Source organism: Rosa chinensis, chromosome 5 (genome assembly GCF_002994745.2).
Source record: "Rosa chinensis cultivar Old Blush chromosome 5, RchiOBHm-V2, whole genome shotgun sequence".
Lineage (NCBI taxonomy): Eukaryota > Viridiplantae > Streptophyta > Magnoliopsida > Rosales > Rosaceae > Rosa > Rosa chinensis.
The window spans coordinates 31,340,889-31,358,704 of NC_037092.1; the positions used below are offsets into that span (position 1 = coordinate 31,340,889).

The 17,816-nt window shown below is 37.5% G+C and overlaps 2 protein-coding genes across 2 annotated transcripts; one reads left to right on the plus strand and one right to left on the minus strand.

Moving 5' to 3' along the window:
* The first annotated feature begins 217 nt into the window (after window positions 1-217).
* Window positions 218-1,649, plus strand: LOC112167095. Its single transcript, XM_024304059.2, has 2 exons — window positions 218-1,183; window positions 1,313-1,649. The coding sequence occupies exons 1-2, from the start codon at window positions 648-650 to the stop codon at window positions 1,365-1,367; spliced, it is 591 nt and encodes a 196-aa protein (XP_024159827.1). The 5' UTR covers window positions 218-647; the 3' UTR covers window positions 1,368-1,649.
* Window positions 1,650-2,170: 521 nt separating this feature from the next.
* Window positions 2,171-4,696, minus strand: LOC112167094 ((-)-alpha-pinene synthase). Its single transcript, XM_024304057.2, has 7 exons — window positions 4,505-4,696; window positions 4,141-4,408; window positions 3,681-4,053; window positions 3,375-3,593; window positions 3,152-3,290; window positions 2,798-3,046; window positions 2,171-2,721 (listed from the first exon to the last, which is right to left on the minus strand). Exons 1-7 carry the CDS (start codon window positions 4,628-4,630, stop codon window positions 2,428-2,430), a joined length of 1,668 nt encoding a protein of 555 aa, XP_024159825.1. The 5' UTR covers window positions 4,631-4,696; the 3' UTR covers window positions 2,171-2,427.
* Window positions 4,697-17,816: the final 13,120 nt, after the last annotated feature.

Consider the following 17,816-nt stretch of genomic DNA (forward strand, 5'->3'; position numbering starts at 1 on the left):
ACTTAAACAAGAACAAAATTGAAGACGTGTACCTCAACAGTGACTTTTCTTTTTTGCGTTACAATATAGACAAATCCATGAGTTGTCGTTGGGATGAAAATGACCTAAAAAACCAAACTTGTATTTAGTATATAGATGAGGTTTAGTATTTTAAAACCTGCACTCTATAATAATCTCCCTAAAAAGTAATATATATATACACACACACACACCTCACTGCATTACAAAAGAGATTCAGTGTCCGAGCTGTCCACCCTATCAACCAGGACGGGGGAGACTGCCGCCAGGTAGATCCATCGTCCAACCAAAACAGGCCGGGGGCACCTTGTAATAACCCCACAATGCAAAGGGCAGTTTTTCCCGTAGTTCAGATAAATCCAGATCTCACGTTATAAAAGCCACACCTCTCCTAACAAACCCAGAAAATTAAGTCACGTACAAAGTCCACTCCCCCAAACCCATCATCTTGTGGTTTTCTGGCTGAAGCCAAAAACCTTGAACCATCAAATGAGGGAAGAGCGGGAGCCTAATTAAGCTCGATTCCTGGAGGCCCGCTTTTTCAACGCCGTCCCGTTCTCAGAATCCCAGGTCCAAAATCCATCGCAGTTACGTGACTTCCTGCGCACGTAACTGCCGGTCGTACGTACATGAGCATGAAGTTCTTCTTGATTTCATGTTGCGGAGTCACGTTGACCGCTCGAGCGACGCGACCCAGTTCTTCTCCTTCTATGTCGCCTTCCGCGCCAGGAAAGAAGATATCTCCCTCGCGCGGAAGAGTGTCGTCTTCGTCTCCCGCACGCGGAAACGCGCGCAGGAAAGTGTCGTCTTCATCCCCCTCGCGCGGAGGGATGTCGTCTACATCTCCCCAGCGGCGGGGGCCAGCAGGGCGAGGATTTTCAAATCAGCGCGTTGTTGCTGTTAGACAGACGAGGTCGGAACTTGGGTTGGCACCGACAGCACAGCGGCTGCCGCGGCGGAAGAGCGGGAGGCCGGTAGGGTCGGCGGCTTCGGCCTTGCCTTATGCCGAGTGGACGCCGTCGCTGTGCACGATCGCCGAGGACAACGTCGTTGTCGTGAGGAGATCCGTTGGGGATCGGACGCCCAGCATTGAGCGAGCGGTTAACGGAAAGAGTGGTAGAGAAATGTCGCGAGTTCAAAGCCGCAGCCACACCGATGATTACGGGTAAGTAAATAAATAGAAAAACGAACTGTAAAACCTTCCATTTTTTTTTTTCTTCTTGAATTTGGATTTTGTTGGCATTTTTGTTTATTATCTAGTCGTGAAAATGATTGGTCAAAACTTTATTTGCAGGCGAGCTTCAGTCACAGTTATTCCGGCGTTTACTCCGACACCGTTCTTGTTTTGAAGGGTATGGACTTTTTGGCTATTTTTTCAATCGTTCAATTATGGTGCGAGGGATAGGAATTTACTTGTATTTGACATTCAGTGATATTGGTGCTCTAAATCGGGTTCGGGTCGAAACTGTGAATACGAAGGAAGGAAGGAAGTTAGGGAAATAAGAAAGTTTCTTATACCTGCTTGCTCCAAAAAAAAGGAAAAAAAAAATAAACAAAGAAATGTAAAGCCTCTTGTACCCTTACTCGAATAGTGCTATTTAATATATATATTAAACTATCATTTAGTGTTCCTTTTTCTGTCTTTTATTGTTAAAGCTTAGGATATTAGAAGAAAAATCATTACGGTTTGTAGTTTCTCTTATATAATTTATCTTCGCCGTCGTTAGAAGGGTTTTACCGGCCCTATGTGGGTCCGAAGTGAGCCGAATTCCTCGATCGACAGCCTTGTCCGTGTCGGGGAGTTTTCGGTGGCTGTTTTCGGGGTGAAGAAGGGGGGAAATTTCGGTGTCTGTTGGGCGTTGGTCTGTTCATCGCTGGCCTAGTCTTGGCTGGCAATTTGCATTTCCCTAGATTCCTATGTTGAGGCTGAGGCTTGGAGTCTTCTTTGGGCCTACCCTAATTTCAACAGTTCACTACTTTCATGAACAACCTTCACCTCATTTTGACATTATCAGTTGCTAAGTATTATAGTTCTTGTTTGCAACTTGTGTATATAAATTTTTTTGATACAGGGTTGGCTATTAAATTGGCTATGAAAGGATATTTCTTTTATTCTTTTTTTTTTTTTGAATAGAAAATATCCATTAATCAATAAAGTTTATACGGGAGGGATATAAACCTAAACCCCAAGAAACCGCGGTTACAGAGACCATCAGGCCAAATGGCCCAAACTCTAACTATCAAACGCCCATTTCCAAGGCTACTTTGAGCATTTGAACCCAAAAATTTCAGTAAAACCATATAATCAACCGCAAAGAAGGCAGCGTCCTCTTGTTAATGGTATTTTGGTACATCGATATCATTTATTTTAGGAAATCTCACGACGACATCGAAACCGATCTTGTTTGTTCATAGTGGCACAGGATCAATGAAATGTGAAGCAACACATTCTTTCATAACTTTTCCAACACGGGTGTAGCCGTCTTCTCCTTTGTAAAGCAGATCAGCTACTTTTGTTAAGTTCAGAACACGCAAAAGCACAGGCATTGGAACAGCAGTTGGCCTTAGAAACTCTTCGTTTATATCCTTCCAGTAATCCACAACCTGCTTGTTAAACACCCCAATCACCTCTTCCTCTGAGACTCCATGTTGTTTCATGTAGCAATCAATACTCGAAGCAACATGCCCTCGTTCTTTCTCAAACTATGAATAAAGAGCTCCAAATTAGTATTTGTAATATAACATTTAACTTTACATATTAAAGGGCCAGTTGTGTTACCTTGGTGGTGACAACGTCATCCATGAGTCGAAAAAGTGTTGTGGAAGCTATGACAATTTTAGGATCATTGAACAGCCATTGAAATGTCTCCTCTGTTACAATATCTCCCATGCCGACCAAGGATACAGTTGCCAGCATAGGGTAACCGGTTGAAAATATTGCATAACGTAAATACTCCTCCACGGTTGGGATTCGCTCGTCTTTGAACCATTTGGCCTCTTCAAAGTAAGCTCGAGCGACACCTTTCAACTGGAAGGAAGATAATAAGTAACAAAATAATGTTTTCAATATGCAGTACGTGATCATGTTGAAAATCAAATGATTTGATTTATTTTGGATTTATGTAATACGTACAGATTCCTTTACATAATAAACTCGGTATGATCTTCCTTCCTTTGCCATCTCTTCCTCAATTTCACTGACCACATTCAAAAGTGCACTATAAAATATTCGCATATAGTCTGGGAGGTCATCCATGCATTTGACATCCCACCTGAAAATTGCATAACCAACCAGCTATAGTTAATTGAAAGGCATATATATCAAACATAAGAGTTTCGGATCGTAACAAATTAACCTCTCCATAGCTGCAGTAAATATCTCCAATTCTTCAAAGGTAGCGAATGCATCGTAGATATCATCCATTACTGATACCAGCGCAATCACTTTTGTTAGAATTTTTTGTGCAGAAGAGTAGTGGGGTTCAAAGTAAACTCCCACTATCCAAAAGTACAACTCCACCATCCTATCTCTTGCAAATGACAGCTTCCTGGCGAAGTCTAGCTCCTTCCACCACCTAAGCAAGGATTAATATTGTTAATTAGCTCGTACGTAACTCCACTAATTGCTACTTAGTTCTTCGCATAATTAAAAATTGACTTACTTAGTAATCTCACTGAGCTCCTCTTTGTGCAAAGATTGAACGAGATTGAAATCCAACTTGGCAAGTTTCAGCAAAGCTTCATTGTGTGAGGCTTCGTCTTGGTATATTGACATGTAACGCCTAGCACAAACCCTCTCTAGATCTTTCCGGAGAGGTCTGTGTAAGGCCTGACTTACTTGTGCTGCTAGTGGGTACCTTACACCAATTGTTTCCGACTCAAGGTTAGTGGTGGTGAAAACAACAGCCTCGTCTAGTATCTCTTCTCCCCGCACCCTAAGATGTGCTGCTTCGTAAAAGCTTAGCATACCCGACACATCATCAATCAAACATTCCTTGAAGCTACCATTTTCATCTTTGAATTTGTTGAATATATCTGCTCGAATATGTCAAGGAAAAGAAGAGCATAAAAATAAAATTATGGTTGGCGAAAAAAATACATCTATTTTCTTTACATGCATACCACATGAAACACTGTATCCTTGCTGCCTGAGTAGCCGAAATCCAAGAGCAACATTGTATAGGTCACCATCATAGTCATGATATTTGGCATGCATATGCTCTAGGGCTTCTTCTATTTCGGTTTCAAAATGGTAAGCCACACCAAGGCACTGGATTGCATCGATTAACTTCAGTTGATGTGAAAAATCAGTTGCCAGATTTTTGAATACTTCTCTCTTCACTATTGCTTTCAGCTCCTCAACTTGCTGTTGCCTACGGGCATGACTTATCTGCAGCAACGCACTACACATTTAGTATGAAAAACACACACACGCATATGCAATATAGCATCATCAAAATATAAATCTAATATGCTATGTCATTACATTGTCTTTGGAATCGCAGTTGATGAACCGATCTCCCCAAATACTAGGGTGATAATTTGCCGTCCTGCGAATAATTTCAGGCTTAGCATTTGATGAAAGAACAGCTGCTTGGAGAGACATTGACATGATTCGGTTTTGTGTATATATGCTTTGAGCTTTGCTGCTTAAGTATGAAAAGAATTGCCGCTAAGCTTCATGTATATATAGCCATGGGATCGAAATTGGCTTGGGAACAAGATTACGTTAGAATTCTCTGGATAGCACAAACCTCACATAAAATAGTATATTAGATTTATCCAAAACAAATAATTTGCATGAAGAGTACCAACTGGGGCTTTTGCTTTTTTGAATTCCACATGCGTTAGTGTTTGTCACTTTTCTTTTTAGAGTAATCAAGAATCCAATCAATGAATCAATCAACTTTATTAACTAATACAAATATTCGAATTAATCAATTAAAGTAGTAAAACATGTCGCATGGGTTTCATTAACTCTCCTCTTCAATTTTCAGCCAATAGATCACTCTTGGCTAGTTAATACTTGTTAGAATGACCAAAGTCTAAAATAAATTTAAACTTGAGTGAAAAAAAATCTAAACTTGATTGATTATAGTAAAATTTTTAAAAATAGAGTGACCAAAGTGTGATTGAGTCATACTTGAATGACCAAAGTGATAATTTTTTCGATATAGAAATCAAAATGTCATTTTCAATTGATCAATAAGATCTTAGAGAGGGCCATGGCAAATTGGCAGAGTAGGTAAAAGTGCTTTGTGAATAAAATAAAATAAAATTAGTACATGATTAAAATATATAGAAATCAAAATGTGTTGATCTTCAAAATTATATTGTTAAGATCTTAGAGTGTTATTATGTAGTCTCGGAGTATCACGTAGCACTATCATGTGCTGGTCATAACCAATAATATCACTCGAATGTGGTGGGGACCATGCAGAGGGATTAAACAGAAAAGAAAAATTAATTTAAGAGACCAATCAGAAATCATTACGAGTCACATGGGACCACTATGTGTACTATGGTCCAGAACCATGTAATAATTTCCCCTTCAATGGATATTTCTTTTGGCTTGTGTCAAATTCAAATTTGACATGTGACATGGCAACCTTCGTTTTTGCTAATCTTACTCCAACCAATATGTCAAAATTGTTTGTTATTTTAATATGTTCTATTCTATTTATTTTGTTTTGGCTTGTATAATTAATTTCTTTATCAAAATAAAATTGCAAACAGATCGCATCCTCATCTCTTTGTATCTCTGCTTCTTTTGTTTCTTTCAGTATCTTCTTTCTCTCTGTAATCAAGTGGCACCCAACTACCCATTAATCAATCTTTCTTTCTATAATCAAATGGTACTTCTTTTCAAAAAAAAAATCAAATGGTATACCCAATTACGATCTTCTTTAATCACATCTAGGAAGGAAATTAGATCTGTTCTCTGATTTTATCCATAATTGGCTAAATAGAGAGACAAGAAGGATTCATGAAGGTTTTTCATGAGTTGTTTTGGTCTGGGTAAGATGAGGATGAGGATGAGGATGAGGATGAGGATGAGAGAGAGAGAGAGAGATGAGAACGCAAAAGGGAAGCACTACAAGAAAACTGGGCTATCAACACCATCCCAAATGGTGTGTATTGATGGAATAGACTCCAATCATTTGTGTGAAAACCCAATAGCCACCACTTTAGACACTATTATGGGGTTGGTTTGCTTTGTTGTCGTGACATATACCAAAAGAGACACTATTAGAATTTTGGTGCTTTAGAATTGTGGGTCCTACCATGCCAATGGTGCTCCAAATGGATTTTAAAAACTTATTCTGTTTCACATCATTGTTGACAATGGTGACTTCAGAAATTTCAAATTAAAAAATAATAATAATTCAAATATGAAATCATTTCATGTGGATCCAAATCACTCCCTTCTAATCAATAATACTCCTAGTTGAATACAAAATATTTAGCATACATAAAACTATCTAGAAGTTGATGTACGTTAAACTACTTGGAAGTTGAAATGTTCCTATACTAGCAGCAACGCTATCCATCTTCTCCTTCAATCTCGAGCTACTACATCAGACAATGTTAACATGAAGTGATAATAACTTTTTAAATACAAAAATTTAAGTTTGGTGCATATGTAATTTCACAAAGAAGAAAAAATACATACCCTGCTATTCATGTCATTGGTAGATCAATGTTGACCATGGATTCCTGAAAGTAATAAAGCCATATTGACAATCAACAAAACAGAAACAAAATTGTAGTTTGGAGGCCAAGAATGATATAACGGAATTGGAGATATCAGTTAGCAGGCCATTTTCTAGGATTGGTGCTCCCTGTTTTCTGATTAATCAAGCACAATAACCACTTTCACCAACACCACCACAGTTACTTTTTGCCACATTGCATCTACTAAAGTTAGGCTTCCATCACAGTATAAAGTGTCCAAAAGAGTTTGGAAACAATAAGAATGAGATGAGACATAATGATGTAAGTACTAGCTCAAATGGAATATTGCTGCCTCCTAATCAAAATATTTTAAGGAGGATAACAACAAGCAAGCCTCTAATTGGATGGGGAAATTACAGTCCTTTGATGTTAATGAAAGAAGGTCTTACCATCAGAGTTCTGTTGCATGTTTTATTTCATGAGGTCTGGATGTATATGACATTAACACTTCTAGAGGATGCTGGTATGCAATCAGCTTCATATCGATCAACAATTTCAACAACCTGATAAAAGATGTTCCTGATTAAGAACATGTAGAACTAGAAAAGAATAGACAGTTATGCATCAAATGGGGTTTCACTTGAACATACATCTTGGGAAGCAAATAGGGTAGCAACTCCGAAGTTTATCAAAACGATTGCAATGAGCATGAATGCTGAGATTACCTACAAGCACAAGCATATAAAGAGTACAGCTGGAATTCTAGCAGGTATATGGATACCAGGCAGACATATGATTTTTTGGTAGAAAGCCTACCCAATTTGGCGTGAGAATTGGCTTGCATGCTGAAGTTCCTGCTCAGTAAATCTTGAATCTGAAATGATTAAATTTTCAAGATACCTCTCAATTTATGATTAATCATAAGGCTACTAAGAACCTAACTATTAAACAAGGAGCTAAACTGGGGCTCTTTGCAATTGGTAATTATGTTGCATCAACTTTCGCATAGGTAAACTGGAATCACATAAAAGATTTTCAAAATCAGTTACCCCATCTTCCAAGAATTGATTACAGTAATAGTGCATTATCTATGTTGGACTGCCAGATGTTATATGCTTCAAACTTAATGTTTAGCATTCTAAAACCACCACATCTTTTTTCTTGAATCTGTACAAGTTTAGTCTTCTTAAATCAGTATAAATAACATGAAACTATCTCAAAAACTCACTTTCACAAATTCGACTACCAAAATCAAACATAATCAACTTCAAGAAAACTCCTAAACCTAACAAACACGTACATCTAGCTAATCGAAAACCGAAACACGAAGGCATAAACAAACAAAATCTCCATCTGGGTATTTCCCATATGAACTGAAAACCCCAAAAGAAGCAAAAATCTAAATTCTTGGAGAAGAAAAATTTACATTTAGGCCGCTTGGACCTCCGGGGAGCAGTTGAATCGACAGATCTAGCGCCTCCTGAGCTCGACGACGCCATAGTGGAACTCATCAGATACAAACTGTAGCTTTTCTGCAGGAAAGACTCAACCTTTTCCGATAATAAAGAAACCCAGAAGATCAATTTGATGCGTTAAAAACCACATGCTCACAACACCATGTAACTGGAAATGTCAGATGAGGAAGTTGTTGTAAGACTCAACGAAAAAAGCCAGCTTTTTACCCAATTGAAAGAAAATAATCCGTTTTGGGGCGGAGGATGATGCCAAATGATGAGCAGAAACAAGGCCGATGATCTTGGATCGAGACTTGAGATGGGAGACCCATTGAAGGAAATTGGGAGAGACATAGATCCACAGATCTTATTATTCTCAGCAGAAATAGGTCTACAAGCATGAATAGAAATAGGGTTTGGGAAAGAAAATGTTAAGAGCATATGAGGTAAGAAGAGAAAGAGGAGTTCAATCAATATTTTGGGATATAAAAAAAATAAAGGGAAAATTTCACAAACAGTACACCAAGTAAATGTCACTAATAATTTTTATACATAAAGTTCCAAACCAAGCATTTCGGTACACAAAATCTGAAACTCGACCCACTATTAGTACACGACATCAATGACGCCGTTAATTTAAGGGGTAATGTAGTTTTTTCAGTTTTTTACTCTGAGCACCCGACTTTCTTTCTCTGGGCACCCAGCGCTCTCTCTCTCTCTCTCACTATGGGTACCCATCTCTTTTCCTCCCTCCCAATCCCGATCACCTCTGCAATTCCAACCTAATCAATCCACATCTTTTCACCTATGCTGAATCAACAACCATTATCATAATCCTAATCCCGGTGTTCAACAACAACAACAACTCCGGGTTCTCACCGCCTCTTCCGGTCCTCCCTAACCAAAACCTGACTTGCTCGGCCACCAAGCCGCCCAAGACCTCGACTGAATAGATCGTAATCCATCTCACAGCTCATCATCCAAAACCCCAATTCCAATTCCAATTGAATCTTTCTTCTTCATCATCAAAACCAATCAATCACACGCATACCCATCTTCTCATACCCAATTTCTCTCTCCTCACCTTCATCTCAGCGATTCTCTCTCTCTCTCTCTCTCTCTCTCTCTCTCTCTCTCTCTCTCTCTCTCTCTACATCTCAATTTGCTAGAAAATCCTAAGAGGTTGTGATGAGAATGCGGGAAGAGAGCATCGAAGCTTTGCTCAAAGAATAAGAGGAGAGAATATGTTGGTTATACGTGATGTAAAACCAAAGTGGAATCCGTTTTCGGTGACGGAGAAGGCGAGGTTGAAGGCCAGGCAAGGAGTGAGAACTGTTGGGCTGACGGAGGCAGATGTGGTGGATCCGGTGATGGGCGTAGGGATTGTGGTGGTGATCGGTGGTGGGGATGGGATTAGAAGTGGGGTTAAGTTTTGTGGGTATGGATTTGGAAGGTGGAGGAGATGAGGTGGTCGCCGGGGTCGAGGTTTCTGGGTTTGGGCATGTGGGGGGAGGGAGAGAGAGAGAGAGAGAGAGAGAGAGAGAGAGAGAGAGAGAGAGAGAGAGAGAGAGAGAGAGAGAGAGAGAGAGAGAGAGAGAGAGAGAGAGAGAGAGAGAGAGAGAGAGAGAAGGAGAGAATCAGAGGAGATAAGGATTTTTTTTTTTAACCCAAAAAATGAGCCAGAGTGTGATAGTACTAAATTACCCTTTGACAAATGCATAATTGTATTAGAGTTAACGGCGTCATTGACGTCGTGTCTACATAGTGGGTCGGGATTGAGAGTCCGTGTACCAAAATGATCGGTTTGGAACATTATGTATAAGAATTATTAGTGGTCTTTACTTGGTGTACTGTTTGCGAAATTTTCCCAAAAATAAAAGGACAACTTTTCAGAAGAAAAAAATAAAATAATAAAAGAACCAAACCCCCCATTATATGATTTATATCCGGCCTAAAATGCATCAGCACCAATATGGGTAAACGTGAGGTTACCATCTATTAATAAACAAATGCATACACACTATTATAAGTAATAGTGAGACCATGCAAATACACAACCAACCCAAATATCTCCCATAGGCACCATTACCCGATTTGTGCTCAGAAAATGGTGGCCTTAGCCCACTTTTGTGGTAGTGAAGAGATGGATGCAAGAAAGAAAGAAAAAATAAACAAATAAAAGACAGAGAGAGCTGGGGCTGTCAAATTTGACAGAAGAAGGCACAATGTCAAATCCACATGTGTGAAATATGGGTTCAAGGAGTGTTTCATCGGTCATTTGTAACCATTGGGCACTCCACGTGGATTTGACCCACTCCGTTGGAGATGGTCTTACAGGGCCATAACAGAGGCTAGATCAAAAATAATTTAAGCTTTAAAAAGTTAAGAGGGAATCCAGCTGCCTCTTAATTCCTGCTTCATGTGATTTCAGAAATGCATATACACTAGTAGATCTGGTACTGACTTCAAAATGAATACATGAATGTCTCTGTCTTGGTTTCCAATGATGAAAACATGTTGCTATTTAGTGTATCGAAGATGATAGGGAGTGAAGGATCCTCCTCAATCATGCACCCGCCACCTTCGATTCCTACTAAAAGAAGATGGTGGACAAACATTCAAAACACGCATGCCCTAAGATTTTTGTAATTTGACCTTAATGATATTTGAGCGATATTCGAGATATTTTCAAAATTTTGCGGATTAATTAATATTTACTGATTTTTATCAAAATCTCAATCGACACTCTAAATTTTCATCAAGTTTTTCATAAATTTGTAGTACTAAAATCGAAATTTCAAACTTCAAATATTAGTAGTACTTCTAAAGAGTCGAGACTCGGTCTTCCAACTCACATAGTTCACTGCATGTTGTTCTAATCCGTTAATTTCAGTTCGTAGAAGCATGTGCAATGGAATAGTTATCATAGCTTGAAATGTTGTTACTTGTTAGTACATTTGCTAATCGAAATATGTTTAGGGTCAGGATCAAGGGACACAAAGTTTTACACATATTTTTACACTCTTTATTAGACATTAGATTTGATTATATCCAATAGTGAGGGAGTCTTCTGCACGGCACCCGCACCACGTGGCAGTGGGGTGGGCCAATCAGTGCCCAAGTAGGGGGGTATTTTGGGTATTGCATATTAAAAATCAGTGGCAGTTTCGGAAAAGAGGGGAAAATATGGGGCTTTTTATTGGAGGGCCGCATGGCCCCACCACGTGGCAGCCCTCACACAAGAATTTTTCTCCAATAGTTCATATTGCTTCACTAAATGATGTGGCAATTTATATAAAATAAACCATATCATCTTTATTAAATATAAGAAATTTGAAAATAAATTAAACAAAAAAAGAAACAACAACCTACCGCCACCACAATTGAGCCAGCCATACCCCCATATGTGTTCCTCAACAGTGACAAACAGAGCCCCCTCCCCTCCTCTCTCTCATAATTCATGCAAAGCAGATAAGATGTTTGCTATTTGTCTATGGTGGTGCGCCATTAGTAAACCCCCAAGAAGACCATAGATAATTATCTCCCTGCATGATCCAAATATATTCATGAATGAACCAAGTAGATCAAAGTGAAGAGAATTATTGTAGTTAGATAGCTTATTAAGAACCTGTCAAGCAGTATTGGAAGATGCGATTGAATACCATGTACAGGGGTACATATCGATGGATCAATCTTAGATTGCACATATATGAAATTATGGAATGGTAGTAGGTTTTCTCGATGTCATGAATTGAAAACTCATGTACGTTTCTAATTTTCAATGATAATCTAGTCAAAATTTCAATCCACAAATCCTCACATTAAGAATTTCTCATTACCACATCAATTATCAATTATGATGCTAGAAAGAAATTGCATAAAAATACAAGCTAGGTTTGGTTCATCCATTTATGGCTACCGGCTAATCCTTGGCTAGATATTAGTGAGAGCATATTATGTACAAAGAGAGAGAAAGAAAAACAAAAGAAAGAGAGTCGTGGAAAAACTGATTTGTCATTGTTTGCCAAGAACATGGTGGCGCGATCGTTGATTCAGTTGCAAATGATGGTGGCGCTTGGTTGTTTCATTGAGTCATCTGCTTTATTTTTTTAGCAAATTACTACTAACTACACTTTTAGTCCAGTATTTATCATTAACAGGCCTGTTTTTTATATTTCCCTTGCGATACTGTTTCTGACCTATGCGCAATGCCCAAACCCCGTGCAGCCTATTTCATGACGAAAATGTCCCTAAACATATTAATAGAGGAAGATAATCAATAAAGAGACAGATAAAGATAGAGATGGAGATGGATGGAGAGAGAGAGAGAGAGAGAGAGAGAGAGAGAGAGAGAGAGAGAGAGATAACAGATCTAGATTGAGATCGAGATCGAAATCAAAATCAATCAAGACGATGAATTTGAAATTCTCATTCAAACTGGAATTTAATAGTAAATGAGAGAGGGGGAGAAGAGATCTAGATCGATATCTAGATTTGTATTGAGATCAGAGAAGCTGGGCGAAGAAGCGAGGCATCGATGAGATAGGAGAAGCAAGGTGGTGAAGCGAGATGGTGAAGCTAGGCGGAGAAGCTAGACGGAGAACCTATTTTTTGGTCTTGGCCTGCAAATCTACCGGCAAGGAACGCGGCGAAGCTAGGGTTTGTTCTCAGCCTACAAATCCACCAAAGAGCGAGGTCAGTATCAATTAAGATGAGTTGCTAAGGAGGGAAACTTGATGTTATGTGACTGATGATGAATTGTATGAGCTTATTGAGACTCAGTACCATTAAAATGGTTGCAATATGTGCAATCTATGATTATTGAGAGTCAATAGCACTAAAATGCTACAGTATGTGCAATCTATGATTTTATGGACCTTCTAAAGATCATTAACTTTAGTTTCTGAGGGTCGGTAGCTTTCTGAGATTTGCTTGTTCTGATGGAAAATGATGAGTTTTTGACTCAATAGTACAAAAGAAATTGTATGAGCTTTAGTTTCTAAGGGTTAGTAGCCTTAGCTTTATGATTTCACTAACACTATGTTTATTGTCCTCAAACTTGTGTTAGGAGAATAACGATTGGTTCTGGTTTTCGTAATTGAGTGTTTTGAATTGGTATGATGATGTTGCTGGAGCTTTGTAGAATAGAGAGGCTGATTCATTCTATTTTTTTGTGATCTTCATAATTGACATGATCTGTTGGAGAATGTTGTTGTAAGTCAGTTGGTGTTGCTTAGACAGGGGGTCTTAAAATGTTTGGATACAAAATGGTGCCGAATTGTATTGAGTTTATGTTCCATAATGATTACTTCATTAACATGTCAAGATCATTCTTTGAGTGACATCTTTAAGTTTCTAGTATGCAATTATGACATATGTGCCTTTCTGTATGTGATGATTGATTTAAGAGGTTTGAGATTGTGAATGGTATAACTGAAGTTAGAGAACCATGTGTATTGAGGGTCAGTATGCTATTGAGGATCAGTAACCCTATGTGTATTGCAACCTCATTTGATGTTTATATATGAGGATCAATAGCTTTAGCTTCATGAGTACATTCGCTTAATTGCATGAGGTATTCAACTCAAATCTATTATCGGTTCAGTTGAGCTTGCAATTTTGGACAGATTTGTTAGCTTTACTTTATGGAAGGGTCATTGAAATTATGTCTATCTATAGGCTCTATGGATGTTTGATCTTATTACTGTTGTTAGTCTTCTTTTTTTTTGCTTGAAATTATGGTTATTGATCTGCTGCAACTGTGAGGATCTTTTAATTAGGTCTTTTGTATTCTTATAAACTACAGTGGTTTTTTTAATCAAATTGAGGGTTAGTACACTATTGAGGGTCAGTACTCATATATTTGCATTTATCATATACACAGATTAATCGCAAATGGCAAAGAGGAAAGCTGCTACAATAGACAAAAAGGATGTACCGATTGAAGAACATGAGAAGAACCATGGTGGAGAGATTCTTCACCTTGACAAGAGCTGGTATTCGAAAGTATGTGATAATTGAAGGCAAGCAAAGACCATGGGTTGGATTGGATTGGGATTAGGATTTACATTTGATCATTTTGAATCGTTTTGTTTTATTAAGTGAGATTAATAGTAAAATGTTGATCTTTTGCGGATATGGATTTGTGTTTATGAGTTGATAGGATTTTGATGAAAGTAAATTGACAGAGATGCAGGCTTTTTGAAGTGTTCTTTATTAGTTAATGTTAATGGATCGATTTTATTATTGAGTTTCAAACAAAAAAAATGGTGCAAGGTCACATAACTTTTGCTCTTTTATGTGTATACAAACAATTCAATCGGTTAATCATTTAGAATTGCCTCTAGAAACTGGAAACAACTGCAAGTTTTGTATGTCAGAATGATACTAAAGCTCAATACATTAAATCTGCAATTCCTCGGAATGATACTGAAGCCCAGTACATTAAGTCTATAGAGGTTATTTTGGTAATTTGGATTCAGCTACAGTACCGCAAGGGAATTAGAAAAAAACAGGCCTGCTATTGGTAATAAATGGGCTGAGATTGTAGTTATTGGTAATTTGCTATTATTTTTTCTCAATGTAGTATCCCTTTTTCCATTTTTGTATGTTTAATGAATGTATTTTATTCCTACACACTTGCCACATCATTTACTAAAGATATAAGAGCTGTTGGATGTAGTTTCATCTAAAGGCTAATAAATAGTGTAAAAATATGTGTACATTTATGTGGAATAAAACAATTAAAAAATAAAGTGATTCATCTAGCATTACTCATATCGTAGAAGGTCTTAAACGGTTAGGGCTATAAATAGACTCGACATAGTTCGTGTTCGACTCGTATTCGGCTCGATTTTAGATCTTTCGGCTCGTGTTTGTAAGATAAATGAGCCGAGCTTGAGCTCAATAATAAGCTCGACAAAATAACGAGCCGAGCTTGAACAATAATATATTCGGCTCGTCTAACTCGTGAGTAGCTCGAGTTTGTTAAAACTCAACGTGTATTAAAACTCGACTCATGAAAATTTATAATATAAATAAAATATAATGTTCTAATTTCTTTTTATTATGTTCCTTTTCAATTGGAAAAGAATCTGAGCATTTAAGTATAACATCTTATATAATTAAACCAATTCTTGAGGGAATGGTTAAATTTTTGAACTACCGAATATGCCCTCACATAATATAAATATTAATAAACAAATTATTTCTATATGAGGATAAGACAATCAATAGACTATATCATATTTGAAAATTTTACAATACATCCCATAAAAAAATGAGAAGCTTTCCCAAAATCAGGAGATAAATTACTGTAACTTTTTTAATTTAAAAAAATAAAAATAAATAAAGCCAATTGACATGTGTGGAACACATGTTAGAGCATCTCCAACGGTGGTATCAAAATCCACCGTGGAGCTCCAACGGTGGTGTCAAAATCCACCATGATGATGATGATGATTATCATGATCTTAATAATAATAATAATAATAAAATATTTATTTATTTTAACCTATGGGTTGGAGTGAAAAATTGTCAAAATTGACAATTCCTTGTCAGTTGTCAAATTTTAAACTTACCTCAAAATTTTTTATCTCTCCATTGGAGATGGTCTGAAGGGGCTAGTATTACAATAAAGTCAAAAGGGATTTGTGTGATGATTAGTCATCAAATTTGGATTATTATTTTTAATTTACTTTCTTATTTTTTTTATTTTATTTTTTAAATTTAAAGTCAAATGAGCCAAGACAAGCCTGTTCAAACTCGAGCTCGTCTAATAAATTGAGCCAAGCCGAGCCTAGCTCGAGCTTAAGAAAAATATTCAAGCCGAGCCGAGCTTGAGCATGGAAAAAAAAATTCAAGCTTTAGCCCGGCTCGGCTCATTTACACCCCTATAAATGGTGATGTAGAACATTTGCTGAAAGGATTGAAGAGCAAATGCACGATTAAAATCAAAACATTGCAGATTTGGCGTTCGGTGTCAGAATGCTAATTATTATACATTTCCAAGAAGGAAACGGCACCAAGAGTCAAACTCATTGCTTTGCTATGACCTATGGGCTTTCTTAGGCTTCTGAGGTCATTACCAGCCTCAAAATTGCATTTTATTTATTTATGCCATATTTTAAGTTTTCTAGTTAATTTTGAATTTGTTTTAATTTGATCCGTGAGCTTGTGGGATTGGTTGTTAGTTGCTTGAGGGTTTGTTTTCTAGTATTTAAGCAACCTTAAATGGCTGCAGACATCTATCTTTTATATTATTATCAATTAAAAATTTTCTCGTACACTGGTGGTTTTATCTATTTTAAAGTTTATAACTTGTAAACCCAATTTACTCGAAGTGCATCAAACGATATCCTTGTAATTTACACCCAAAAAGTCGCTATGGCTTTCCCCATCCAAATTTGACTCCATAAAAACTAATAAAGAGGCAAAACTGCACCAACTTTTAGATAGTAGTTATTCTATTATTCTATATAAATCTATATCAGCTCTTTCCATGAGGTTTCCATTTTCTTGATTTTGCACGTGATTCTTGTTGTCCCACACATTCTAACAGTCCAAGATCTGAAGATCATCATCAACTTCACTTTCTTCCGGTCTCAGATCAATCTGCTGCAAAGTCCAAGCCGACACAATTCACCCCGACTAAACCGTTTTAATTCTGCCAATATTCTCTGCATGCATGTTCACTAATCACCCTGCTAGCTCCTGCACTTTATATAGAACCCTAATTTTGAACTTGATGCTTCCAGCTTCGATCATGCACATTTTGACATTAATTACTTGCGCAGCTTTAGATAGACTCGCTTTAGACTCGAGAGTGAGAAATTTTACAAACAAATACCTCCTTATACAATGCTTATACAGTGTTTATATAGAGCATATATAACTTGGTTTTTTTTTTTTTTTTTTTATCAGACATAAAGAAAAAAAGAGAAATAATAAGAACCCCATAAATTAGGAATCCTAGATCGATAGTCTTCTTTACACTAACACCTAGTTGGTCTTATGACATTTCTATTTATAGTGATGGATAAAGTAACAAGTTCAAGTCTCGAATCCATCATTAAAGATAAACAAATACAAAAATAAAAATTTCTCTGTCTTACGTAAGCCTTATTCAAACTAGAAAAGCTAATCTAAACTCGGGTTTGCTAGGCAAAACCTGAACAAAACGGAAAATATCAACGCTTTCCATATTTTTTGCACTAGCCACGAAAACCTGTTGGTTTAGGGATTGAGCAAATAATCTCTCTGCCAAGAGTCTCACGAGTCCACCCCATCTTTAATGGCATGCTGCTTGAATATACCACATCTCCATAGCATGATGCTATGCCGTTATAATTTGAGGGGTTTAAGTCCAAAGGCCCGACTTGTGTAACCCTTATAGTAGCTCGCTCAAGCCCAACTGGTGGACCCATCGCATGTGTCTTGGTCTTGAAGAAGCTAGAGAGATGGAAATGACAAGAGACAAGGGATCAAAATCATAATTGTGTCAAACAGGGTAAATGTTTCATGTAATAATAATTGGAAAATGATCAAAGACAGACAGAGAGAAAACCATTAATTTGATGTTCAACTTAATTCTAATTCTGAACATGCCTAGGGACTAAAATCTAGAAAGCAATTTGTGCCTCTCGAGCTCTCTCGCTCCTAGTTAGCTAG